Source organism: Syzygium oleosum, unplaced genomic scaffold (genome assembly GCF_021117445.2).
Source record: "Syzygium oleosum isolate NSW1041296 unplaced genomic scaffold, Sole_v2.1 Sole_v2.06, whole genome shotgun sequence".
NCBI lineage: Eukaryota > Viridiplantae > Streptophyta > Magnoliopsida > Myrtales > Myrtaceae > Syzygium > Syzygium oleosum.
The window spans coordinates 11,174,402-11,201,181 of NW_026607490.1; the positions used below are offsets into that span (position 1 = coordinate 11,174,402).

The 26,780-nt window shown below is 39.8% G+C and overlaps 3 protein-coding genes and 1 non-coding gene across 6 annotated transcripts; 3 read left to right on the forward strand and 1 right to left on the reverse strand.

The window, feature by feature from the left end:
- Positions 1-861: 861 nt before the first annotated feature.
- On the forward strand, positions 862-4,069 carry LOC115693047 (guanosine deaminase-like). The gene is made up of 5 exons (XM_030620022.2): positions 862-1,110; positions 1,770-1,829; positions 2,127-2,317; positions 3,431-3,535; positions 3,640-4,069. Exons 1-5 carry the CDS (start codon positions 1,089-1,091, stop codon positions 3,826-3,828), a joined length of 567 nt encoding a protein of 188 aa, XP_030475882.1. The 5' UTR covers positions 862-1,088; the 3' UTR covers positions 3,829-4,069.
- Positions 4,070-11,849: 7,780 nt separating this feature from the next.
- Positions 11,850-15,627, forward strand: LOC115665081 (probable WRKY transcription factor 47). Its single transcript, XM_030586966.2, has 6 exons — positions 11,850-12,050; positions 12,223-12,306; positions 12,500-12,646; positions 12,943-13,296; positions 13,670-13,783; positions 14,700-15,627. Exons 1-6 carry the CDS (start codon positions 11,862-11,864, stop codon positions 15,369-15,371), a joined length of 1,560 nt encoding a protein of 519 aa, XP_030442826.1. The 5' UTR covers positions 11,850-11,861; the 3' UTR covers positions 15,372-15,627.
- Positions 15,628-23,048: 7,421 nt separating this feature from the next.
- On the reverse strand, positions 23,049-26,559 carry LOC115690586 (cyprosin-like). Of its 3 annotated transcripts, XM_056312356.1 has the most exons (15): positions 26,365-26,559; positions 26,239-26,266; positions 25,814-26,153; positions 25,676-25,736; positions 25,447-25,547; positions 25,251-25,363; positions 24,970-25,138; positions 24,836-24,875; positions 24,653-24,717; positions 24,433-24,546; positions 24,274-24,338; positions 24,030-24,186; positions 23,819-23,938; positions 23,540-23,628; positions 23,049-23,459 (listed from the first exon to the last, which is right to left on the reverse strand). In XM_056312356.1, exons 3-15 carry the CDS (start codon positions 26,135-26,137, stop codon positions 23,375-23,377), a joined length of 1,503 nt encoding a protein of 500 aa, XP_056168331.1. In that variant the 5' UTR covers positions 26,138-26,153; positions 26,239-26,266; positions 26,365-26,559; the 3' UTR covers positions 23,049-23,374. The 3 variants fall into 3 exon arrangements, with proteins under 3 accessions (XP_056168331.1, XP_056168330.1, XP_030472851.1); XM_056312355.1 differs by lacking the exon at positions 26,239-26,266 and having other exon boundaries at positions 26,365-26,558; XM_030616991.2 differs by lacking the exon at positions 26,239-26,266 and having other exon boundaries at positions 25,453-25,547; positions 26,365-26,556.
- TRNAG-GCC (transfer RNA glycine (anticodon GCC)) lies at positions 23,101-23,171 on the forward strand. Its single transcript has one exon. It is a non-coding gene; the product is annotated as a tRNA-Gly (tRNA).
- Positions 26,560-26,780: the final 221 nt, after the last annotated feature.

Sequence of the window (26,780 nt, forward strand, 5' to 3'; positions counted from 1 at the left end):
TATATTAAAAGAATTATAAAAATTGTTCACGTCAACGCGGCCGTGCCACATAAGACGGCCAATGTTCACGTCAGCAATTTCTGATCAAATGAGATTTTCCTTATCAAATAATGGAAAATATTTTCTAATTCATTTTTATGTCTCAACCAAATCCTAGAAAATATTGTCATTTTCCAGGAAAATGACTTCCCAAAAAACATTTTCCATAAAACGTCACATTTTCCGCGAAACAAACGGAGCCCAAGTCGTTTGTGTACGTACTAGTCAATTGAATTACTTCATTTTCTTATTTTTCCCTTGCCACAAGTTTTCATGAGGAAACATATCCAATTCCTTTTGAAAGGCAATTGCATCACTTCATTACTATATTGTAGCAAGTTTGATATGGTATTTACTATTCTCTAGGAAACATGCATTATTGACAAAAGTTTGCAAGCATGAGATATGATCATATCCTCTCCTACCAACCTTTAAAAAAAAGAAGAAAATCTACATATATTAAGAGAGCAAAATGAAGGAGAGAATCTTCAATTAGTGAGAGAGATAAAGAGAGAGAGAGAGAGAGAGAGAGAATCTTCAATTAGTGAGAGAGAGAGAGAGAGAGAGAGAGAGAGAGAGAAAGAGAGAGAGGCCATTGGCATGTGGGAGTTCAAAACGAAAGCCACCACAAGTGGAGTTCAACCTGCCAAGTGCCACCAAGCAAAAAGCGAAAACCGATTTCGTTTGCCTTCATCCTCCTCTTTTGTCCATTGCTTGCTCTCGATGCCCACCGTTCACGTTTAGCTCTTTCGTCTTAACTACGCCTCGTGGGGCCTCTCCCTCTCTCTCTCTCCCTGGCCATAACCCAGAGAACAGAAGAAGCTCTCTCCTTTTCCATTGTCTCCCTATCTCTCTCTCTGTTTCTCTGTGTGTGTGTGTGTGTGTGTGTGTGAGATCCACATTCCCTTTTTTATCTGTTAAAAACCCAGGTTCCTGATACCCAAACACATCCACAATCGAGGGTATATACCAGTTTTGTCCCATCGGGTCTCGTCCCTGTCCTCTCCTGATTCATATTCTCCGATCTTTCTGGGATCTTCTGCATCGCCATGGAGGTGGAGGAGGCTAATGGTGAACACCCTTTTGGCCTTCTGTCCATTTTTCGCTTGCTGTTTCGGTTTCAATCTGTTGTCTTTGATTGGGTGATCTAATCTAAGCGATTGGATGTGAAAGTTCCTTGCTTTTCTTTTCCCCTTTTTTTGGCTGATATCACTTCGTGCTGTTCTGTTTTGGGGATGCTCCTGTGTCAGCGGATCCTCGTGTTTTTTGTCGGTTAAACGAAGTAACAGTAGATTACTGTCTAATTGATGATGGAGTCCTGGAATTCGTCTTATTTTTTTCTCAAATCGCTTTATTACCTTTCGTGTGGGAGAGGTAGGTGATAATACAGCAACAGTTCTTTGAAGAAGACACCGCTTTGGTTTCGGTAGATTGCTTGTCTATATGGTTTCGTGTTCCATGCTTTTTCTTTCCTTGATTGGTGCCTTTGCAAGCTATGACTGTGGGGCAAAGTGCGATTTTTTCGGGTATTGCATGTGTCATAGAGAAGGAGAAGGATGAACTGGGAAGGAGTTTTAGTTTGCTGAATTTTGTGGTTTTTCCATTTGGACTGAAGTTGCTCTTTGATAAGTCAAGCAAATTTAATTTCAGATAAGAGAATCTACCTATGGATGATGCTCGCGTCGTGTCTATCATGTCTTATTAATTTACTGCTACTTCCTTCTTTTCAGTTGTCGAGACTAAGGATGGGACTATTTCCGTAGCTTCCGCATTTGCTGGTCATCAACAAGGTAAAATTCCGTAGCTTCTGCAGCTGTTGAAATTGAGGTCTCTTATCAAGAAATGATGCGTCGAGATGCATTCAGAAATCATATGATCTGCTTTTCTGTTGCAGCTGTGACCCTATTTAAATTGTCCGTGGAACTAATAGTCATTTTTCTGATTGATTGAGATCGAGAATATCGATGTTTTACTCTCCAACTATGTTGGTTATGTTTGGGACAACTTTGCAGCATATGTTTGTTTTCTATTTGTTCAACTCCCTGGTAAAATATGCTGTCTTGACATCTGGTTGTATGCTGAACCAGCTGTACAGGATAGAGATCACAAGTTCTTAACGAAAGCAGTTGAGGAAGCGTACAAGGGGGTAGATTGTGGGGATGGAGGCCCTTTTGGTGCTGTTGTTGTTCGTAATGATGAAGTTGTTGTAAGTTGTCACAACATGGTTCTGAAGAACACAGATCCAACTGCTCATGCAGAAGTGACTGCCATAAGAGAGGTGAATTACTTAGCAGAGTAATTTAATTCTTGTGAATTTAGGTTCAATTGCAGGCCACCTTCTTCATATAATTGTTCAGATTATTGGTTTTGTTCCCCCAAGAAAATAAATTGGGAAGGAGCAAAGAACAATCGTATAGAGAGAGAAAAGAAATGTGGATAAAGAAGAATATTACTTTGTGATGCATATGTAGTCGAGGAATCGGGTAAAACCCGCATAGGTGATTCCAAGCTTAGACTGTTAACTAGTCATTATCCTCCAGAGGCAAGGTAGAAAGGATCTCATTATAAAGTATTGTACAGAATAAAACATGGAGCTGCCATCTAGGATAAAGTGCATTTCTGAGTTTACTTTATTGTTTATTGAGTCTGACTCCGAAAATTGCTATTCTGGAGAAAATACTAACCTTCTGAGGATAAACACACATGCACACACAATATAAATGCATATTAGTTTTTTCATGTATTTTCTTTTTTAATGTGCTAGTTGATTTTTGCTCCGTTTCTGTTCCAACTAGCGGATGGAAACACAGTATTGCCTCTTCTTTAGAGCCACTTTGTCATGGATGGCATCTCTTTTTGACCCTTCATCTCATTACTACTATCTCTTGCTTATGTAAGGGCACGACCATTTGTTTTTCTTTTGTTAAAAGTTTTCATTTGGCATTATCGTAGGAATCGGTATCTCAAGCTACTAAAATTAAGATCACGTTTCTCTGGGTTTCCATGTTAATGGTTCTGTTATTTTTAATCCTCTGCTTCAAGTCAATGTTATTAGACATCTACAGTTAGCTGAACAGAGAAAGAAGCTGGCATATTGTATTCTTCCTCAATTAGTACGTGTATTCTTCTTCCTGCATAGCATGTGTAATTTCTTAAAACAATAAACCATCATATTGTTGCCTTTTAACCTATGTTGTTGCACAGAAATATAGGGTGTTGTGGTGCAGATAGTCTGTTTTAACTTGTACCGAGATGCTCTGTGTAAAGCTCAACCACAAAGTTCCTTCACTGAGCATTTGACTTTGCTCTTTATTTTATAACTTGCATAAGCTATCCTGCTCAATGATCATTTCACTAGATTCTCAAGAATTTCTGTTCCCATCTCTACCAGGCATGCAAAAAGCTAGGTAGGATTGAGCTTTCGGACTGCGAAGTATATGCCTCTTGTGAGCCTTGTCCCATGTGCTTTGGTGCCATCCACCTTTCAAGAGCCAAGGTCTCTCTCTCTCTCTCTCTCACATACAGAGCGTTCCTATTATCTCTTGCTCTCTAATACTGATCGTCTGGGACATGACATTAGCCACTTGCTTGTCAACACAGAGGTTGGTCTATGGAGCTAAGGCTGAGGCGGCTATTGCTATCGGCTTCGACGATTTTATCGCCGATGCTCTGAGGGGTACTAGCTTCTACCAGAAAGCTCATTTGGAGATCAAGAGAGCCGATGGTAAAGGGGCCAAAATTGCGGAGCAGGTCTTCGAGAAGACAAAGGAGAAGTTCCAAATGTATTGATTCTTCCGATTTCTCCTTTTCATTCATAAGTTCCAATCGTTAACTGTTTAGTAACTGATTGGCTTTATTCACCTGCAATTATTTGAGAACTGTTCATATCATGCTACAACATGACGTCGCAACACTTCAATCTGTTATGTGCTTCAAACTGATCAATTCAATCTATTAGTTGCGTCTTTTTTCTGCGCACCGTTGAATGCAAGAAGTGGGTAGAGAAAGAAATATATTCCTGGTTTGCAAATGGGTATTTCTCATGATGTGGTGGGATAGACCGGTTGCATGCTCATTTTTATTGTCGAATGACGTTGCGATTGTTATGCTAACTCGCTGATTTTGTTGGTCGACATCTCTCGAAACATGAGATACAATTATCAGAGGTGTTAGTGATATTTTCCCCGTGATGATGCAACTGCGAAGATAGATGAAGATTATCTTCAAGAGTTCCTCGTAGTAGTGCTGATACAATTTATCTAGATGTGATGATGAACGCATCTATTCCTGGTTCCTTCTCTTGTCATCAATTAAAGGAAGACCTTCCATTTCACTGTTGTAACTTCCCGTGTGCTTTCCAATATCATCTTCTTTTCTCAAAGAAACAAAGCCGGAAACTGAATTTCAGTCTTTGGTTGGCGACTCGATCACGCTTACTCCCGTTCCGGCCCAAGTGGGTTGCGGGTCGAAATTTCATAAGCTGACGTATTTCTGCTACATAGATTTACTTACCTTTTGATTAGCAATTCTTGTAAACCGTTTACATCTTAATTAGCCTGATTGTAGATAACTGATTCTTGAACGAGAACCTGGAATTTTCATTCTACTGTGAGTGAAACCATTGTAGAAAGGAGGAGGGATGGAAAATGAACCATTGTAAGAGAACGTATGAAACCAACTTGTCAATTTTGACGTTGTTTGTTTGTTACCGTCTTATGGTAATCCATCACTCAATCACCAAATCCATGTCTTGATCATCGTTTTATGTTGGTGAATGGATTCACCAAGATGGGACAAAATAGGGTTCCTCTCTCCACAATCTTACTACTTGTTTTTTACCCTCGTATATTATGGCACGTAAGAAAAACCCGTTCTTATCGAAAACTTCTGAAGACTCTCATAGTGTCACATGACGATAACGGCAATTAACCAGCTCTTGCTTTTACAGCATTTGAGAAAATTATCAAAAAATTCCTAAATATATTGTACTTGTGCCAATTCAGTCCTTAACTTTTTAATTTAGCCAATTTAATACTTGAACTTTTGACAATTTGTCAATATAGTCCATCTGATCAATTTTGGCAGAAAATTGATCAAAGACGTTGACATGATTTTTTTTTGAATTTTTTGAATTTTTTTTTTTTTTATTGTTAAAGGTCAGTGGGGGACCACTGGCCATAGACGGTGGACCGTTGGCCACCAGCTGAAACCTAGCAACTGCCGCCGGCCACTAGGTGAGGGCCACAACCATCATCGCGGCTGGCGAGGACCCGTGGCCCTTGCCAGTGGCATGTCAGGGTAGCGAGCCCTCGCCCGCCACTGGTTGAGGGCTCACCACCCTTACTTAGAGCCGAGCGAGGCCCATTGGTCAAGGGCCACGTCTGAGGGCAACGAGCCCTCATCGACCACTAGTGGAGGGTTGTGGCCCTCGCCCGGCTATGAGCCAGGACCGCGCGGGCGAGGGCCGCGAGCCCTCGACCAGTGGCCGTCGGGGATTGTTGGGCCTTGGTCGGTGACCGGTAGCCTCCTTTTGGCCCTTAAAAATAAAAGAAAGGAAGAAAAGAAAAATTAAATTAATAAAAAAATTCAAAAATTTTCCACGTTCCACACTAGTGTTGCTCGTGCCACGTAGAACAATTGGCGCCTACGTCAAAATTGTTTGGATGAACTACATTAATAAATTGTTGAGAGGTTTATGACTAAATTGGCCAAATTGAAAAATTTAGGACATTTAGAATTCTTTTGATAATTTCGACCAACGCGAGAATATCGCCGCACGTGATATCTTCGAAGAAATCTCAAACTGCTTCGTTGTCATTGGAAATTCACGAATGGAAGTTTCGTGTAAGATGAGCAGCATTGTCAGACCTTGACTAATCTTGTTCCAGACGGGCGCAAGCTCATAAGCGCCCGCTTTCTTTTACCACTTTTTCGGGCAAGTTACATCAATGATTTGTGCTTCTTTTTCTCTCCAGTTTTGACTTCATGTGTTTCTTGCCCCACCTTTTCATGTGACCATTATTCATGAACCTAATCAGAGACTAAAGAAAACGCATTTATTATTGTCTGGTGATGCTGGGTTTTAGTTGGCCTCTTTGCTTCACACACTAATACAAGGTATTGTCCAAAAAATCATAAATTTATTGAACTATTGCTAATTGAGTCATAAATCTTTTAATTTATTAATTGAGTCCTAAATCTTTTCATGTTTTGCTTTGGCTAGAAATCGCCGACGTGGCAATTCAATTAGTGCTGGCCATTTTACGTGACACGGCCGGCGTTGACATACATAAATTTTAATAATTTTTTGAATTTTTTTTTCTCTTTTGGTTCAAAGGGCTTGCGGGTGAGCGCCACAAAGCCCTCACTAGCCGACGGTTTGTGAGCCCTTACCAGATCTGGCGAGGCGAGGGGTCACCTTGCTGAGGCTGACGAGGGGTCATGACCCCTTGTAGGCCACAACGAGGGTGTTGCGGTGCTCGCTTCCCCTCACTGTGGCCGACGAAGGCTCATGAAGGCCTTGCTGGCCATAATAAGGGCTTATGCGCCCTTGCTAGATTCGGTGAGGGCTGCGACCCTCCCCCTACCGACCAGGGTTGCGTGGCCCTCGCTCAGGGTCTGGCGGGGGTCGCCAAACCTCGCCTAGTGGCCGGCAGACGTCACCAACCCTTGGCTAGTAGCTAGCGGCCCTATCAACCTTTTGAACCCAAAAAAAAAATAAAAATAAAAATAAAAAATCAATAAAATATTCGATAAAATATTAAAAATTGTCCATGTCAAGCGTTGGTCTTTCCACGTAGGACGGCCATCATCCACGTCAGTGATTTCTAGCCAAAATTGACCGGATGGTTTTGATTGGCAAAACTTGAAAAGGTTTAGGACTCAATTGACAAAATTTAAAGTTTTAAAGCTGAACTGGCAAAAGTGCAATAGGTTTAGAACTTTTTAGACAATTTTCCCAACTCTATACTATACCCATCCTAAATTTCAAGACAGCTTTTACAGAGACGATTTCGAAAATTGGAACATCAAGTTGTATGATGTTGAGGTTCTAGGACAGCAATTTTAACCGTAGCCAATGTAGCTATCGACGACGGAAAAGAAAACCACGCTTCACGTTGCCGTTCTGGCCGGCTTGTGAACACACCAAACTTCGTATGTGAGAAGTTTGGTTGGCGTAGGACGGTGGGCGTTGATCAGCTTCCTAAGTTTCCAACTCTCTGTGCATCGATCCTGTAAACGAACACCAGCTACTAATTTGCAATTGCATGTGCAGGGAGCCATTGCTGCCCCACTTTAACACGTCAAAAAAGTCTCTCCCTGAGAATCGATTGCCAAAAACACATGTTGTCGGGTTGAGGGGTGACCTCAAGCTTGAATCTGGGTTTGGTATGGACTAGGGAGAAGTAGAAGCTCTTTTGAAGGAAGCAAAAGAGGGAAAAAAAGAAGAAGGAAAAATGGTTTTGGGACTCGTTAATTATGGCGCGCGCTTTTTTCATCCATTTTTTAGCTTCCGACACCCTCCTACCGCCTTGAATTGACCAAATTATCCGTTGTGGGTCCCGCTATTGATTTAAGATTTATTTCTTAGCTTTTTTACTTCCTTTTTCCTTGGCTTCAAATTTACTAAAAGGCGAACCTACTGTGTTCAACTCAAACAACAAAGATTAAGGTCGAATGTAGAGGTTACTCTTGATTTAAGATTATTTCTTACATTTCTTCTTCTTTTTTGGTTTTCTTTTTTTTTTTCCTCCCATCTGGGACGAAATTGGTCTCTCTTTCCCACAAAATAGTTTATATGGCAGATAACTAACAAGTTATTGTGTTAATGAGTTGTATAGCTCCTTTTTTTTAACTAGAAACCATTATTCTAAAACTAAACGAAATACAAGTAAAAGTGAAAAGAATAATCAACTATTTTTAATAAATGCATTCGGTTTAATTATAACTTTAATATGTATGATTACGTTATAATCCATGTATTTTAACTGCTTGACTTTCATTTTATTTGGTGAATCTAATATTCCAACTTTTATTTATTTTTCATACCATCACTGCATAATTTTTTAAAAGATATTTTCAAAAAAATATAAATTATGACAAAACTAATTACATTTAAAATTCTAAACATCCATTATTATCATGCAGATTCAAAAGACAATGCTCCTGAAAACATTATATGAAATATTATTTTTGGCTTGATTGCATGGAATAATTAGCCGTTGATAAGAAAATTATGACAATTGTAATTGCAATATAAGACAATAAATTCAAACCATTTGCATATACATTTTATTTGTCAATTCTAAATGCATCAGAGTTTCCAAAGAAAGAGAAGCAAAAATGGAAGAAATAATCTTAAATCTGGGAACTGCAAGTGATATTATGGTCAATTTAAGATAATAAGGGTATCAAAAGTCAAAAAATGGGTGGAAAAAGCGCGAGCCTTAATTATTCTATGTTTTTTTCTTTCTTTTCGTTCGTCTTTTCTCGCTTAGACTCAATTTAGGTCTTGTTAAGTCTTGCAAAAACATTAAAATGATGTGTTTGGACTAAAATAAGACTCCATATGATTAACTTTTTAAGTTGGCTTTGGCAATGGCATCCTTTTCACTGGGTCCATTTGGATTATGCGTCTGATCAAGTAGTAATAAAAACCCTTATTGGGAAACCTTTGATTAAGTCTGAAACGAAGATCCCGACCTGGAAAAACATAATGTTTAGACGATGTTCATGTCGTCTTGCACAAACCCTGTGATTAAGGAAGACAATCTTCATCTCTTCTTACCGTCATTTGAAAGTTAGTCGTCGACAAAAAGGGTTGGTCTTTCCTGATGTTACCCTAGTGTCTGCAACAATCGAAGTTGATTAAACTTGAGATGAGAAATTATCAAATTGAGTTTAGAGGATAATCCCTTGTATTCTCACGCTATACGGAGGCATAGAACAAACTCAATGCCAGTATTCTTCAAGAACCCTAGTTCTTTCTTACCTGTTCAGCTTCTGCTGAGTGCTGACCTATATTGATCTCGGATGACCACTTCAGGATCGTATACAATGCTGATTGTGTCGCTTTATTCTATTTGATTTTATTTTTTGAAATATGAGAGAAGAACATTGAAGTAATGATCACTGAGCTTGCATTTTTTTTTTTTTTCAGATTACAATAGAACAAGATATCGCAGTGCATTAAATGCTTAAGATAGCTCAAATCTTCTTCATGTATATAACAATTTCTTTTGATGGGTATGCATTTAACAATTTGATTAAGGCATAAGTGTACAGTTGCATATTATACTCTTGATATGCAATCCCTAAAGATGGCTTATGAAGAAAATTATAGAAAACTTCCTTTTTTGTTCAGCATCATCATCCATGTGAATTCGTCTGTAGTACACTACACCTGATCTATGTAATCAACACAAACATATGGCAAGTTACTTCATGCAGTATCAATCTCTTGCCTTGATTAAGGGTGTGCTTGCGCGAGAATTTTTTTTTTTCTCTCTCTCTCTCATGATGACATTGATGATTGCTGAACAGCTGTGACCAATGGTGAAGAAAGTCATTCGCCTAGCTAACCTTCCAAAAGCTCATGCTCAATAGGAGTCAAAAAAGAAGCCATAAATCATCTAGAGAAATGATTAGGTAACTGTTCTTAATCCATTGTGAGATCTTGTAGAGTCCACTCCTTTAATAATTTGTGGCTCATAATATATTATTATTCTCACAATAGCCTAAAGACCGTTTTGCTAGCAAAGCCAAATCATCTAATAGATAAGGACTAATAGAAGTGCTAAAATCAAAGATCAATATAGTGATAATTTGGTTATCTTTCACTGGGAAGAAGAAATAGACTAAAGGAATTGATATAGTGATAATTTTTTTCTTTGTCGCTGTAATAAATAGGGGAGAAAATCTATTTCTTTTCTTCGTCCTTCCAAAAAAAAAAGGAGTAATTAATTGTGCTGCGTTCACTAAAAAAATCACACATGCTTCTAGAACAAATAATGCCTAAGATCATAACTTCACTAGGGGAAACTGTCCAATTAGTCATAAACCTATTAAAAGAATGTCAATCTAGTTTTAAACTTTCTAATTTTGTCAATTTAGTCATAAATATTTATGCGAAATTTCAATGTAACCCTCTCAGCCAATTTTTGCCATATCACTGACGTGATGGTGTGGTACGTAGGACAGTCGGCGATGATTGGACTGCCACATCAGCCATTTCCAGCGAAAATTAGCCGGAATGACTACATTGAAATTTTGTTCAAAGGTTTATGACTAAATTGGCAAAATTGAAAAGTTTAAGACTGTATTGGCATTCGTATAATATATTTAGGACTGATTGAGTAACTCTCCCCTCCGCTCGAGATGTCCTAGTACTCTTTAGGCAGGAAAAAGCCTTCCTAAAATTAACATGACAATTGTACACGAAACGATAACGGAACAGGTTTAAGAAGCTAGTCAATACCCGAATCGGATATAGATACGAGATGCGCCCCGGTGGATATGCGCGTTTCTCTTCCTATATATTATATATAGGTAACTTGTGCACCTATGCATACTTACCAAGAAAATAATGTGATCACCCAAGTCACTATTATATTGCATTTTTCAATCTAGCTTCCACCATCCACAAAAGAAGTGGTTTAAACATGCCTTTCAAGCTGAATGGAGCTTTCTAGGAATCACATCTTTTATTCTTTTGCTGAATTTTTGTTTGCCTCGCATGGTCATGCATTAGACAAATTGTCTGAACGTGTTGAGCAATAAAAAATTTTCATATGAAAGACTAGGAGTAGACCACCCTAGTCCACTTAACTTGTTCCACTGAAATACGGCATATAGAGTAAAGACATTGCTTGGGGTTTTGTTTATTGATCAGCCCATAAGATCTCCAGCCATGGCCATATAACAAGACACGAGTTACAATAATTTATTTCGTGCATATGCGGTTACGTCCCGTGTCGTCAATCGGAATCGAACTGTCACAATACGGTTCAGGTATAGTGGTGCGATTTTATCTTTTCGACGCGTAATTATGCCATCGAAGTATGTTCAACCGGATTTATCGCGTCGTCGACGGCGTACCGGACACGAAGTAAAACACGTTTTCGTCACAAGAGAGAGAAGGAGAGTTGAAATTAAGAGAGAGAAGCACACGTGCAAGTGTGTCATCCAATTGAAAATCGATCCTCGAGGCAACTGCCATGTCAATTCTTCCCAAAAACGACAGGCGTCCCTCCTCCCCCCCCAACAAAAAGGGGTAGCTGTACGTTGCATCACCATGCTGTCATTTGCTCATCCGCGACAAATACGGCCAACCAACGCTCAAGTCTTCTCATTTTTCTGAAATTGGAAAAACTGACACTTAATCTCTCTTTAGTCTTCCCCCCCAAACCAAAAAATTATTTTTATAAGAAGCTACTTAATCGCATTCAAATTGCGATATAATATATGAATTTTATCATATATCACCGAAATTATCTCGTGCCGTCGGTATAGTATCCGAGAAAAGTCAAACTCTGTGTCGAGATGCTGATTGACTCGTTACACCACCCCTGTTGGAGCCGCTTTTCTCGCTCGTGCTCTCCCCTTTTTCTTTTCGATTTCAATCTTTTCTAATATGTCAGCGTTGTGGATCCGAGGATAACTTACCGTATTGTATTTGCATTCGTGGGGGTTTATTCAACATCAGGACTTTGGGGGTGAGTCCACATATACACACTCCGTCCCACGTCAAAGAAAAACAGACTTCTTCTTGTTTTTATATAATGAGCTTTGGTCTTCTTGATGAAGGCATTTGGGGAAATGAAATGATACCATACTCTCAAAGCAACCTCATGGATCATCAACCTGCGCAACAAGACAAACAACCCGGTTCCCTGGACGGAAGGCCTGCTGTCAAAGAGCTCGACTTCTTCTCTGGCGACCGGCTCCGGAGCGATGCCAACAACGATAGAGCTAGCGTTCCAGATTCGGCGAAGCTCGGTCCTTTCGATGAGGTAATAACGTTTCTCTTTCTCATCCTCTAATGCTATGTATGTTAAGACTGTAATGGACTGTAATATCTAGTGCTCAGGAAAGACAGAAGATGAAGGTTATTTAGTGTGAAGACTATGATAGGTTTTCATACAGATTAGTTAGTATTTCCTCAACGTTGGGGCTTTTGTGCAGGGTGGTGCAATGGATTTTCTCACCCTAAGAACTGGTGTTTTGTGGAGAGAGAATCATCAAGAAGAGACCAAACCCACTAGCCAAGTAAGTCACAGTTGCTCTCTCTCTCTCTCTAAAGAAGAACTTCTGGGTTTTTTTTTGGGTGCTAAATGAAGTTGTATATCTCATTTGGGTTTGACATGAGATATACATGTGTGTTGATTTCCCAAGACTTTTCTTTTGATTTTGTAATTAACGGTATGGGTAATATCTATGTGTTCATGAATTTGATCAATAGCTGAGATCTTTGAGGGTCAAGTTGGAGGAATTAAAGAACGAGAACCAAAAGCTAAGGAGCATGTTGGAGTGGGTCTCCAAAAGTTACACTGCTATTCAATCCCATCTTCTTCTAATTATGCAAAGAAAGGCATCAATCAATCACAAGGTAATAATAATCTTAACTGTAATTAGGAGCACAATTACTGTATGTTTGCTTGGAAATCTCAATTGAAATTCTGGGGGAAGTAAGAGAATATATATACATCTACAAAAATTTTCTCCAAATTTTGGAACCATGTATATATAAGCAGATTATGTGGTTTATCAGCTTTGCTATATTTAAAATGCTGTGGTCTACTGTTTGCCTTTGTATTCTTAACTTCTCTTCATCACAAATCAGCAGATTCAGGAAAGTAAAAGAACAAACGTTTTTTGTTTTTCTGTCTATTGCTTCCCCATCAGTTCAAAGATGAGGCGCTTGCTAATGCTGGGGTGTCACCTTATGGTGATACTCTGAGAGAGAGATTGGAGCCATCAGTGGAAGCTGGCATAACAGATCAACAGTGTGATGATCAGAACATGGTGAGCCGCATAGGGAGGAAGAGAGAATGGTCATCAACAAACGAGACCAACTCTGATGATGGTCAAACATTTCAGTCTGTGAGAACCCTAGAAAGTCCAACTACGGCAAGAGGCAAGAACATAGTAAGAGAAGAAGAGGAAGATCCTGATAATCATCAAGATCAAGTCTCGGGTCATCAGGGTTCTTATAGAAAGGCGAGGGTGTCGATAAGGGCGCGATCTGATGCACCTATGGTTAGATTTCTTCTTCCCCCTTCATTTTTTTTTCGAGTCCATATGATCGATCGCCTATTTTTCGCTGCCTAGATTGCATCCATCAATCAATCAAATCTTCCAGATGATTGATCACATCAGCATCATGGTCAATATTAATGCACAATTTATTTATATATCTTTAAAAATCATACATCATGATCTTTGAACAAAGGATCTAACTAAAAGTCTGGTGATTCGGGTATATTTGAACTCTTGGTCTTCTACGCAATACAGGTAGTTAACTAAGTAATGCTTCATCTCTATGTGAAGATCCATACTTTAGAGAGAACTCCCTTAGCATAACTAGTCTATCAAAATGATGATCAATGAGCTCTGTAATTTTTTGTTCCAGATAAGTGATGGGTGTCAATGGAGGAAGTATGGTCAAAAACTCGCAAAAGGAAACCCTTGTCCGCGAGCCTACTATCGCTGCACAATGGCCAACGGATGCCCAGTTCGTAAGCAGGTATACAACACCTAATTCGACAATTGGAAGAATATGTCAAAATTAACAAAATGGATTTCTTGTTCTTTTTTTGACCTATTTTATGAAACCCTAATATCACGCCAAGGAAAAAGATGACCTTCTATATGTTGACTTTGAATATGCTGAACGTGGAGTTCCAATCAGGGATAAATTGACTGACTACGTCGTAATCATGATGACATTTTCATGAAAAGAAAGATGAAACCTGTAAAGAAATGACTTACGTTGTCTGAAAATTGAAGGTTTTCGAAAGAAGTTCTGAGGAACTTTCTTTCTCTTTCACTTGACAGATAGTCTCAGTCCGATTGCATGCTAATTCTTGAATTTGAAGGATTTTCCATGTAACTTTCTCTGTTAAACTCTGAGAATTTAACCTATAACCTCATATGCTGAATGCTCCTGATTCTGATAGATATACACATGTTGTACGTCAAGCATATAATAATATTGTGTGTAGTTACACTTCATTGACCAAGAACATTGACTTCTAGAGGTGTTCGGGTTGTCAATGAGGTTTGGCTTCATCTGTTCATTATCTTCATTTTGATATTATCCACTTCTTTAGTTTCTTTCCCTTCAAATTTGATTTTGCTTTCTTTGATTGGCTGATTTTTTTAATGCCATAGGGGAGTTAAGTGCCTAAAAAAATATCGTGAAAACTCATTTTATATATAACGTGATAGACAGAATCAATCACAGTTTATAAAGTATACAAGAACTTGTACTTTTAGCGAGACTCACCATGAGTTCTACAGATTCTTAATATGTGATTGATTTGATTAAGTGAAATGAGCCGGACTTACACTTGCTATGATACGATGCCCGAAAGAAAAAGTAGTCCGATTCGCTTCTTTGTTTCTCTATTTGTCATACGGAATTATCGTAATCAACGCAGGTCCAAAGATGTGTGCAAGACAAGACCATCCTAATAACAACATACGAAGGGAAGCACAACCACCCACTTTCTCCAGCGGCCACCGTCCTTGCTAACACCACCTCCGCTGCTGCCACAATGCTCCTCTCCGGCTCAACCGCAACCGTCCCCAATAGCAACAACAACCCTAACTTCCTCTCAAGCTCCAACTTCTTGTTCCCACATCACCTCCTCTACACTAACTCCTCCACCATGGCTTCTCTTTCTTCCTCATCCCCTACTTACCCCACAATCACACTTGACTTGGCCCAAACTCCTCTTGCTAATAACCACTCTCTGCAAAGCCAAAGAGTCCTTTCATCAACACCCAATTCTCAAACACTAAATATCCCTTATTTGTGTCCTTCTAATGGTTGCCCCCAATTCCTAGGGCATCCAATGATGCACATGTTGCCGCCACCACCACAAGTGCATCACTTGCTATTAAGCAATCAATGCCCTTCTTCATTGATGGGTAACGTTGGAGCAACGATCGCTAGCGACCCTAATTTTGGTTCTGCATTAGCCATGGCCATCTCTTCAATAGTAGGTACAAGCGCATCTCATCCTGGAATGCTCAACAATGACACGAATGGTTGCAACAACAATAGCACTAGTACTAGCATTATTATTGCCCATGATGATGCTTCTTAACGTTCCTTTCTTCCGCTACGCCATTTTCTCATAACCTCACGAGGATTGTATAAATATATCACGCATTAGCTTTGGATGATGTGTGTATAATTGAAGGGACTTCATCTGTTCTAATAGGACCCATGAATGGATTCATGTGTTGATACGATAGAGCTTCGTTCTAATAGGTTTCTCCTCCAATTTTGTATGTGTTAGGTGTGAAAGGCTCTTTTTGGCTTTTTACTAAGTATACTCTAATCCTGTTAATTAGTATCTGTGTTGTGTAAAACCGATTTGTGCTAGTCCTTTTTTATTGCTTTGGCTAATGTTGACATCGTCTCTAACTAATTTATTCTTGCATTCTTTGTACCAAAGTTTGAAATGGAATGAATCTGTCTATCTCACGCATGGTATGATGACGTCATCACTTACCTTAGTATACAAGTTTTTATTATCCTCATAATAAAGAATACCCCTCTCCAACTGTTACAAGTATATGAATATTGCACATTTTCTTTCTTTTGTTCTTGTTTAGTTCTTATTCATATACGATAGCATTGACGACTTGGTACGTGCTTTCATGGCGTCACCTAAAATATTCTCGACTTTGATGGCAAGTTCTTCATATACGATAGCCTTCCACGAATTTTGTTTTAGAGTAAATTCTTCATAAAAAAAAGCTTGAATTCTTCGTTGAGGTTTAGAAAGTCAAAGAAGCAAAGGACATTTTCCTTCAAGACTCTTCTACTAAACCATATCATTGGGGAAAACTATCAAAAAAGTCTTAAACCCATTGTACTTTTGCAATCCAGTCATAAACCTTTTAATTATGCCAATTGAGTCATAAACTCTTTCACGTTTTGCCAATTGAGTCTATCCAGCCAATTTTGATAGGAAATCACTTACGTGGATTTCGGAAGTCCTACGTGGTACAGCAAACGCTAACGTGGATAATTATTAATAATATTTTAATATTTTTATTAGTTTTTTCTTTTCTTTGTTTGTTTGCAACTTTGCCATAGGCGAGGGTGTCGGCCCTCGCCAGCCCACAGTTGGGTAAAAAAAGGAAGGAAAGAAAAGAACAAATAATAAATAAATAATTCAAAAATATTGAAATATTATTAAAAATTGTCAATGTCAGCTCCGGTCGTGCCATGTAGGACGACTAGCTTCCACATTAGCGATTTCCGACCAAAATTAGCTTAATGGACTTTATTGGCAAAACGTGAAAATGTTTAGGATTCAATTGTCACAATTAAAAGATTTAGGATTAAATTGACAAAAGTGACATAGGTTTATAACTTTTTGGAAAATTTTCCCCACATTATTAACGAAAGAGCATCTAAGAGAAACCTTTTTGGGAGCTTAACATGTTAAGATAATGAAAATATGATATCATTATATTTGAATAGTTGAATCTCCCTTTTTTTCTTTTCGTATGATTTTACTTACTACACCAGCTGAATTTTGGAGTAAGTGGTACTTAACTTATATCGCGATGCATGAAAAATTTGTTCTATAGAATTGATGAAACCTAGAACTCTTTGTAGAGTTTTTTTTAATCTTTTGCCCTATTTTGAAAGTGAAAAGCCACATTGGTGCGGTTGTCAATGACAATGGATCATTTCCATCATAAGTGGGAGTTTGCCACTTCGATCTCCTCTCTCTCCAAAGTTGAATACAAATTATATTTTTGAAATTTCCCGCATCGCTTGACAATGAGTTTTATATGTTTTATGTATGTGTGGTCATCATCTTTTTATGATATTAAGCTTTTGGATGGGATTTTCTCACATTGTATTGGAGCTAGGTTTTGCCCCTCTCTCTTGAGGGTTCACTCTCGTTAGTCAAATTGTCGCGTGCCACTCCTAATCCAGCTTGCACATGAGAGGGTGTTGAAATGTTCCACATTGCTTGAACAACCTATGGCATAATAGTTAGTTGAAATAAACCCACAAGTTTATATGATCATTCATACGAACCCATTTATCAAAGTATCATTATTTATGCATCAATGTAAGTAGATTTACTTGTTGGGAAAATCCTTTATGATGTTTTGCAGATGACAAAATAATCAAATACTATTAATGTGTTTGTTGGTTAAGTAAAAGAAGGTGAAAGATGCACAAGCCATTATACAGATGGTGTCTAATAGGGCATCTAAAGGTTATGAGATCTTTATCAATGGTGACCAAGGCATTGGGCGTGGAGTCATCTACAAGCTGGAGATACCTGAGTAAAATGTGAACAAGGCTAGAATGGGGATTTCGGTAAAGTTTGGAGGTACCATGGATAGGTGTAGAACCATGATTGCTAATATGCTTGGAAGGCTAGATATAATCGGGAATCAAATTTCACTAGGAACTGTTGATATAAGTAGAGCGACTATATTACCTACATGACACTTTATTACGTGCTCTATAAATCTAGAATAACATATCCCATGATGATCTTTATCTAAATATTTATAACAGCTAGTGATCTAACTTGTATTCCTAAACGAATATATTGATTGAATACCAATCTTGTGGAATATCTACGTGGAAGATCTTTATTATGCGTGATATCTTGATTGATTGTCAATCATCTAGCAGATAGGATTATTTCGTAATTTGATGACTTTATTCATGGAAGCTACGATATTACTAGAATATATGATTGTATGGGTGACCAAATCTCTACTGATTTGATTGCTTATCTTCAATGGCTAAATTGATGCTCTTGATGATTTTTTAATCATTGGTTTGGAGTTTGAAGGTTATATAAGAAGACCAACTTACGCCAAAAAAGATAGAACCTGCGAATTAGATAAAGCTATATACACTTATACTCTTATTCAGTTGTTAAGCGAGAGTTTATTTACTGAAAGTGATTATCACTGATTGTAATCTAAGTGAGGAGCGTGCTAGTGTTGTAGCAATGCTTGGGTGTGTGATAGTGTGATCTATCAATTTCAGGTATAAGCAGCACCAGCTTTGGGTAGAAGTAGCACGTAGTACTGTGTTACTGTTGAAAAGATTACTAGCAAAATCCAACCAACGAGCTGCTAGTTTGAGAGAGTGGACGTAGGCTTATACAAAGCCAAATCACTATAAATCTCTGCCTTTATCATTCTATCTTTCTACTTATTTCAATATTTGTTTGATAGAAGCGCATTACACTTGATATAATTAACGGTCCTTGAATCAACTTACTACTTTTTGCTTATATCAACTTTTGCGTTTACTATTCCGCAATATTTGTCAAGTTTCTTAAAATCATCTATTCGCCCTCTCTAAGCAATACTATTGGCCAACATCATTACCCACAGGAAAAAGTGTCAAAAAAGTCATAAACATTTTATATTTGTGCCAATTTAGTCCTAAACCATTTTTTGGTGTCAATTCAATCCTAAACCTTTTGCATTGGTGCCAATTTAGTCCTAAACCTTTTTTTGGTGTCAAGTCAGTCATAAACCTTTTGTATTGGTGCCAATTCAGTCATAAACATTTTGTATTGGTGCCAATTCAGTCCTAAACATTTTGTCTTTATGCCAATTCAGTCTTTCCGGTCAATTTTGACCGGATTTTACTGATGTGGACGCCGACTGGCCACTAGCGTTGACGTAGATAACTTTTAATAATATTTTAATATTTTTTGAATTTTTATTTATTATTTTTTCTTTTTCTATTTTGTTTCTTCCCCTTCCTCCTTCCTCCAGCCGGTCGTCGGCCACTGGCGAGGCTCTGCCTCGTCGAATGGCCGCGAGGACGGCCTCGCACTGGGCGGGCGAGGCACGAGCCCTTGCCAGAGGCCTCGGACCTCGTGGCCTCTGGCGAGGTTGGGCTTCGCCCAGCCGCAAGCGAGGCTCGAGCCCTCGCCGGAGTCCGCGAGGTCGAAAGCCTCTGGTGAGGGCTCGAGCCTCGCTGGCGGCTGGGCGAGGCATGACCTCGCCGTTGCTGGCAAGGGTGAGCCTTGCTAGTGGCCGGCGAGGTCAACCTCACTGGCTGGAGGAAGGAGGGAGGGGAGGAAAAAATAAATAAATAAAAATTCAAAAAAATATTAAAATATTATTAAAAGTTGTCCACGTCAATGCCGGTGACCGGCTGCCAGTCCGCCGACGTCCACGTCAACAAAATCCGGCCAAAATTGGCTGGAAGGACTAAATTGACACAGAGACAAAAGGTTTAGGACTGAATTGGCATCAATACAAAAGGTTTAGGACTAAATTGGCACCAATGCAAAAGGTTTAAGACTGAATTGGCATAAAAAAAAATTTAGGATTGAATTGGCATAAATGCTAAAGGTTTATGACTTTTTTGACACTTTTCCCATTACCCACGACATGAGTAAGTGCAAACAATATAATATTTGATCCATCTAATCGATTTTTGGCTCCTTCATACCTAATTCATGAGATTAGCAAGATATTTTATAGAACAAAATTTAGGTTAAATCTCATGTCACGAAAGGAGAAAAGGCAACGCATGTTAGGAAAACTTTTGTATAATAGCTCATCATGCTATTTCACTCTTTACTTTGAAACTTTACAATTTCTCACGGTTCAAGACAATGAATACCGAATGTTGCATCTTTTCCCAAGCATATCAAATTAAACACCAAATTTCTTGTATAGCAAGTTTCTCCGGAACATAACTTTTTCGAACCTCTACATAGTAGGAACATTTTGGTATGCTAATATGATATTTTTGTAAGCCCAGGAATGACAAGAGTTGTGCAATTTATTGAACATGGACAACTTGTAAGCCGTTTACATAAGTACTCGGATGACATGGATTTTCTCTATGCATTGTAGAAAATGGAAATAACTTATTATAGCAGCCAGAATACGTAGTAGCATCTACGAACTTATGGTATGTTGATGAGCTCTAACATCATCATCATCGGCATAAGGCTTAACTATTCATTAAATTGGTAATTCTCGTATCTAACTCTACAGTCTATAAATTGGATTTCCACATCGAGTCTCTGGTCACATATCTCCAAGGTCATCTCCAGCCTTCTGAATGCACTTGTTGCAATCTCCGGGCACCCGCTCCATTACATGCCCCATGGCCGTAGATGTCGTGAGGGCTAGCGTGGTAATTGCACCCATGGGTCGGCATACCGCTGCACAAGTCATCCATAACGTCATCTATATAACTTTGATAGCTAGTAAAGAAACGATCAAACGTATGTCCGTTGCATATTCTATACACGAGCGACATGTCGGGGGTGGCATCTCCCAGCATCGCAAGCACTAAGGCTGCGCATGGCAACCATTCTGTGCCTGGGAACAGATTCTGATCAGAAATGATTCTTTTTTATTCTGTGCCCGGGAACTGATTCTGAGCATTTGAAGGCGTTTGGTAACGGCCCAAAATTCTGTGCCCGGGAACAGAAATGTGTTTGGTAACGGCATAAAATTTCTTTTTATTAATAATATTTTAAATATTTTAATATTTCTTTCTTTTCTTTTTGTCTTCTCCTCCTTCTTGGCCATGCCCGGTAAAATATTTTTTAATTAATAATACTTTTATTAAAAATAATTTTTTTATTTTTTTTGGCCATGGCAGGTAAAAAATTTTCTTATAAATAATTTTTTTATTAATAATTTTTTTTAAATATTTTAATAAAAAAAATTTTATTGAAATTATTTTTTTTATTTTTTTTTGCCATGGCCTGGTCGCTGGCCATGGGCGGTAAAATATTTTTTTATAAATATTTTTTTATTAATAATATTTTAATAAAAAAATTTATTAAAATATTTTTTTTTTCGCCATGGCCTGGTCGCTGGCCGTGGCCGGTAAAATTTTTTTTATTAATAATATTTTTTTTTGCCATGGCCGATAAAATTTTTTTTATTAATAATATTTTTTATATTTTTTTCGCCATGGCCTGGTCGCTGGCCATGGCCGGTAAAATTTTTTTATTAATAATATTTTTTTATTAAAATATTTTAATCTCGCCAGATACGGCGAGGGTGGCCCTCACGCCGGACATTAGAAGCTACATTAAAAACCAAGAAAAAGAAGAAGAAAAAAAATTGATTCTCATTTTTGTTCCCGGAATCAAGAAGCTACTTTTTTTTATTCTCGATTCTCACTCCAAAACGATTCGGGACAAATTTGCAAGAATTTGTGCCCAGAATCAAAAAATTAAACAAACGGATTTCTGTTCCCAAACTAATTCTGGGAATAAAAGAACAGAATCAAACACTATTTAACAAGTTGTCATGCGCAACCTAAGTAGCCCTACAAGGATGATTCTCGCAACGTAATGTAAGGTGCTCATGATCTTGCTCTCCCAGCTTCACTTTTGTTCCCTTTGCTTTCTCATTCGTTGAAGGTCGAATGGGTCGTCGTCCACGTATACAAAGGAGGTTCTTCTCTTAGGCTCCGTTCGTTTGGCGAAAAATATTCTCCTTTTGGAAAATATTTTCCCGGAAGTCATTTTCCTGGAAAATGTTTTCCCGGAACATAATTTTCCGGTGTTCGGCGACCAATATAAAAAAGTTTCGGAAAATATTTTTCGCCTGCGACCGGCGGCGGGCGGCGGCGGCGTCCGACGGCCGGCCACCGGCGGCGGCGACCGGGCGGCGGCAAAGCGGCCGACGGCCAACGCCCGGCGGCCGGGCGGAGGCGGCGGCGACCGGGCGGCGGGCGCGGCGGCGGCGTCCGACCGCTGCCACCGGCGCGGCGGCGACCGGCGGCGGCGGCGGCCGACGGCCAACGTCCGGCGGCCGGCGGAGGCGGCGGCGACGGCGGCGGCCACGGCGACCGGCGTGCGGCCGCCGGCGACCTTAGTGAAGAAGAAGAAGAAGAAGCTCCGGAAAATGATTTCCGCTTTTGAAGAAGCGGAAGTCATTTTCCGTAGACTTAGGCTATTTTGTGAGGGGGGAAGGAAAATATTTTCCCACGGAAAACGTTTTCTGCCCTCCGAACACCGGAAAACCCGGAAAATATTTTCCGAGAGAATATTTTCCGCCAAACGAACGGAGCCTTAGACTCATAGTTTTCTCCATCAGCTCATCCAAATTTGGTTACGAATAGAACTATTAAAATGAGTCATAAGCTCATTTCTTAATCCATTTTAATTGATTGAGTTATTATATGGGTTACTTAAATTCAATGAATAGATTTAGAATGATAGGCTCAAAATATTATTGATGTTAAATGAGTTCACAACTTACTTACACCAAATCCACCTCTATGACCCTCTCTTCACTCTTTCGATCTCGCCCTCGCTGCTTCGCTCTTTCACCTCAGTTTGTGTATGAATTTTCCTAAAATTGGTTAAATATGGAAGTGCTTCAGTCCGATCGAGTATGTGTTGTGTATGGGTTGAATCGGATATAAGTCACTAGATTTTGTATTGCATGAAAATGAATCAAAATAGGTTAAATGGATCAATTTGGATCGGACCATTTTTTATCTGATCCACTCATTTGTCGTGTCTAGTTACGGGAAACCTATCGACATACGTATTACGCTAGCAAGAGAAACCGTCGACCAAAAGCCATACGAATAACACAATAAGCCAAATAACCGTATCGCTTCGGTTCGGCTTCTCGATTTTCGGGTTAATTTAGCACTCGATACAGTACTCTTTCTTTTCCTCCCAATCGTCCCAGAAATTACTTTCGTAGTCTCATGTACGTATGGACCAGAAAGGTAAGTACGTGCTGAAAGTAATCAGGAGACAGAGGAAGGGCATCACTCATGTAATGAGGAAGAATTGGAACTAATATTAGATATACATGCAACAAAGGGCACCAGTGGTCTAGTGGTAGAATAGTACCCTGCCACGGTACAGACCCGGGTTCGATTCCCGGCTGGTGCAGTTCCTCTCTTGTTTTTTGTTCGATCATACTTCCTTTTTTCGCTCTTTTCACAATTCAAATACCATCAAGTGCCACTCTCTACACACCACCTTCAATAGCTTCGACATTACTTGCTGTCGTATAGCCCACAATGGTTTCCTCAGAGACTTTCTTTTACGTACAATCTAGTGCCGATGCGCGAGGCGATGCTCTGCTAGTACTGCTATGCCGCGTCCGCGAATCCTATGCGGAGATTGCCGAAGTCGAACACGGTGTGGTACGCTTCCATGAAGATCTCTCCGAGCACCCTGCGGAACATTAGGACAACCACATTATACGCCGCGAAATAGCTCATCGCGCCGAGAACCCGTGTCTCTAGGACGCGTACCAGAGGGGGCCCTGAGGAGGAGGGACTTCTAAGGGCACGAACCCGCTGACACAGATGGCCGAATGTCCTCGATGGACTTTCATTATGTACTGCAAATCAAACACAGGAAGAGAGGATAAATCCCCGAGTGGGACAATGGACGAGATCGCCGACAACGTGCGGTCGGGTAGGTCGGAGACTCTAAAGAGTATGGAGTTCTTGTGTTTTGTTCCATTCGAGAAGTTCGAAGCTAACGGAGGTGAGGGGAAGACTAGTTTGATGACTCCTCGAGTCCTTTACCTGTTTGGGATTCAATTCGAAAGATCTGTTTCCAATGACGAAGGAAACAGGCGGCATGGTCGGAATGCTGTCGCAGTTGACAGCTACTTGTCTTATCAGATTTGGCAAGCGCTCGCACAACTGGAACGCGAGTAAACACGTTGGTGATCATTCAGCTTTTATGAGACAGACAAAATTGATATCAGAAGCCTAGTGAGGAAATTGTTCGCACCTTGTCCATGTATTCGAATGTCCTTTCTTTTGTGTTGTTCTGTAGAAGCTTGGTATGGATCCACAGAGCTGCCGTCTCACAGGCCGAGCAGAAAAAGTCTTCACCGACTTTTGATTCACCGGCACTTTCGCTTTGGACTACCTCTTTGATTATTTTGCTGCAATTAGCCCGATTTTACATTTGAGCACAGAAAGAAATGTCACTCGACAGAAGGAAAGAAAGATCTGTGGTCGGGCATCGTCACCTGCTGGGCCATGAGTCGTTATGAGAACACAGACCGATTCTAGAGCAAACCTTCCTGGGTTCCAGCTGCCGGAGATGGGAATTAGATATATGGCAAATGTAATTTTGTCTATATGCTAAACTATTTGCGCGGCAGACAGACTGAATCGATGAGACATACACCAGATATCAGTAGCTCCCACATCTGATCCCCATACTCGGACACTACTTGCTTGCACTCCATGCTCACGAGTCCTTTCGCACCGATTGCTTTGTGGATTTCAGCCAGAATTGCCTGGAGAGGATCAAATTATGGTTGTAGCAATTGTCACACAGGATTTTCTTTTCAGCTAATGTCACCAGAAGCACTAGTGATATTCTTAGAGACAGACGCTCTGTACCGTTGGTCCGGCAACGAAGGATGTGCCTGAATCCACGATGGCGGCACAACCACCACTGCAGACCCCTGAAACTTGAACTGACGATTCAGTCGATTCTTTCCTCATGCCTTAAAACATTGAGAAAAATTTGGACTTCACATGTTAGTATGGTCAACTAGTGTCCTATCGACAGTGGATTATTACCTGTAGACTGGTTTCCAATTAGAAAATCTCCAAGTGGAATCTAGAAACAGCAAGAGAGGATGTTGTTATGCTTCAAAGGGAGCAGTGACATCGGCATTGAGAGAGTTTGACGGAATGAAAGAAGGGAGTGTCACCTGCCAGTAACCCCTTTGAGTGACCTGAACATAAGTGTGATTGCCTTTGAAGTGTTTTGGATCGACACCTCCGAAAACGATTTCTCCGCCCTTATTAGACTCCGAGCCTCGATTCAGCCAGAAAGAGAAGACCTTTTGGCTAACTAGACCTTGTTGCACCATGTTGTACCTAAGACCAGACTCCAGAGCATCAAAAGATGAAAATGTGCCTCCAGAGAACAAAATCTTGCAGCTTTAATTTTATGATAACATATTGTAGACATAGCGAACTCGGTGTCTACCAAATTGGCAAAGTGTTTGCGGCTGAAATTTCTCGAAACCCAAGCCCGAGAATCCCGTCGAATTTCGCTGACGCGAGAGGAAGACTCCACTCAGTCGCAGCTTCAATGAAGACCTAAATAATGGCGAGTCACAGAAAATTACAATTTGATGCCTAAAGATTCACCAAGAAAAGTTGAAAATTTTGTGCAGACAAACCCCTACTTGATTCTTCACATGAAGTTTCCCAACTCGCACGACATCTTCACTGAAATGCCCCCAAATGAATCCAGATCCATACGGGATCTTGCAACGTTTTCCTAAAGATGAAAAATCGAAGCCGAGAGATGCAAAACAAGCGCCTTAATCAAGAAGCTATTCATTAAATGCAATCAACAAATAAATGACCCGCTATTGAAATTATCAGAACCAAGGTCGAGATCATTACCATTTGGACTATATGTACTGGACTGGCTACTGTTGTATCTATGATGCAGAAAGCAAGCAATCTGCATTGAAAAATATCCTTTTAAGCAACCACAATGAAGGGAAAGCGAAGAGATATTTCTTACAAGTTAATACTCACAGAGAAGAAGAAACAGTTTGATGAAGGTATCCAAAGGTTGGAACTGCCAGTGTCAAAGATGACACTGAAGTTCTGAGGCGGCGAGCCAATACCAATCTCTCCAAAATACTGAGCATCTAAGTGAGTCTTTAAAGGAAGATCATCCAAAGCCGCATCACTCTGATGCGCTTTGACGTATTTTCTGGCTCTGCCATTATTTCTCGATGCACTTATACTGAAGATATCTGGCGGTTGCTTCTTCAACGCTATTCTTACTAAGCCGCTCGAAGAAATCATTCTTGGGCACCAGAGACAGAGGACTAGGAACAGTAACTTTGCCGCCATGTTCCCAGAGTCAAACCTAAACAGATTCATTTCGCTTTAACTTCGAACTCCAACAAACAAGACAACAGAGAAAACTGAAGTCTGTTCATCTTTCTTCTAACCACAGGCTTCGGCAACCCACCCGGCATACTTAACACCCGTCAATGAACTGAATTCTATAAACCCCTGGCTCGACAACAACTCCAAACCGAATTCTACGAAATGTCTAGGGTGCTTAGGAAATGTACCTGATCAAGCTTGATGTTTGATGCAATCAGGATGAGTAGAGAATCAAAACCAGAAAGTCCTCAGAAGACGAGCCCACAAGACCTTTCTTGGGCGTTAGAGAAGCAGAAGCAAGCGGCTACACTATGCTCATTAATGTCACTGCTTATATGTAAACAAGACCCCCCAAAAGCTTTGGAATCCTTGAACACATCTACAAAAGGGTCAAGTCTGTCGCTTTTGCCCTTCTGAGGAACATCACCAGGAAGGTTCCTCCTTGTCCATGCATTCAGTTTATACGGATCAGCGGCCCAATTCTTCTAAAAAGCACCAATTTTTAATCAAGTTTCGGTTCTGCCCTGTATTTTTTTTTTTGTCTCACAAAAAAAAAAAAAACTTTATCTCGGGTCTCAATCTTGGCCTAAACTTTTTTTTTGTC

Bases quoted from the DNA above. Each gene is read 5' to 3' on its own strand.
- LOC115690586 (XM_056312356.1), bottom strand. From the start codon at position 26,137: ATGGCGGCAAAGTTACTGTTCCTAGTCCTCTGTCTCTGGTGCCCAAGA. The intron at 24,876-24,969 runs GTGACACTCCCT...TGCTGTTTCTAG, and splicing joins CTCAAAGGGGTTACTGGCAG to ATTCCACTTGGAGATTTTCT. The intron at 23,629-23,818 runs GTAAAGGACTCG...TTTGATTTGCAG, and splicing joins TCGAATTGAATCCCAAACAG to TACATAATGAAAGTCCATCG.
- LOC115665081 (XM_030586966.2), top strand. From the start codon at position 11,862: ATGATACCATACTCTCAAAGCAACCTCATGGATCATCAACCTGCGCAA. The intron at 12,307-12,499 runs GTAAGTCACAGT...TTTGATCAATAG, and splicing joins AGACCAAACCCACTAGCCAA to CTGAGATCTTTGAGGGTCAA. The intron at 12,647-12,942 runs GTAATAATAATC...CTTCCCCATCAG, and splicing joins AGGCATCAATCAATCACAAG to TTCAAAGATGAGGCGCTTGC.
- LOC115693047 (XM_030620022.2), top strand. From the start codon at position 1,089: ATGGAGGTGGAGGAGGCTAATG. The intron at 1,111-1,769 runs GTGAACACCCTT...CCTTCTTTTCAG, and splicing joins GGAGGTGGAGGAGGCTAATG to TTGTCGAGACTAAGGATGGG. The intron at 3,536-3,639 runs GTCTCTCTCTCT...TTGTCAACACAG, and splicing joins TCCACCTTTCAAGAGCCAAG to AGGTTGGTCTATGGAGCTAA.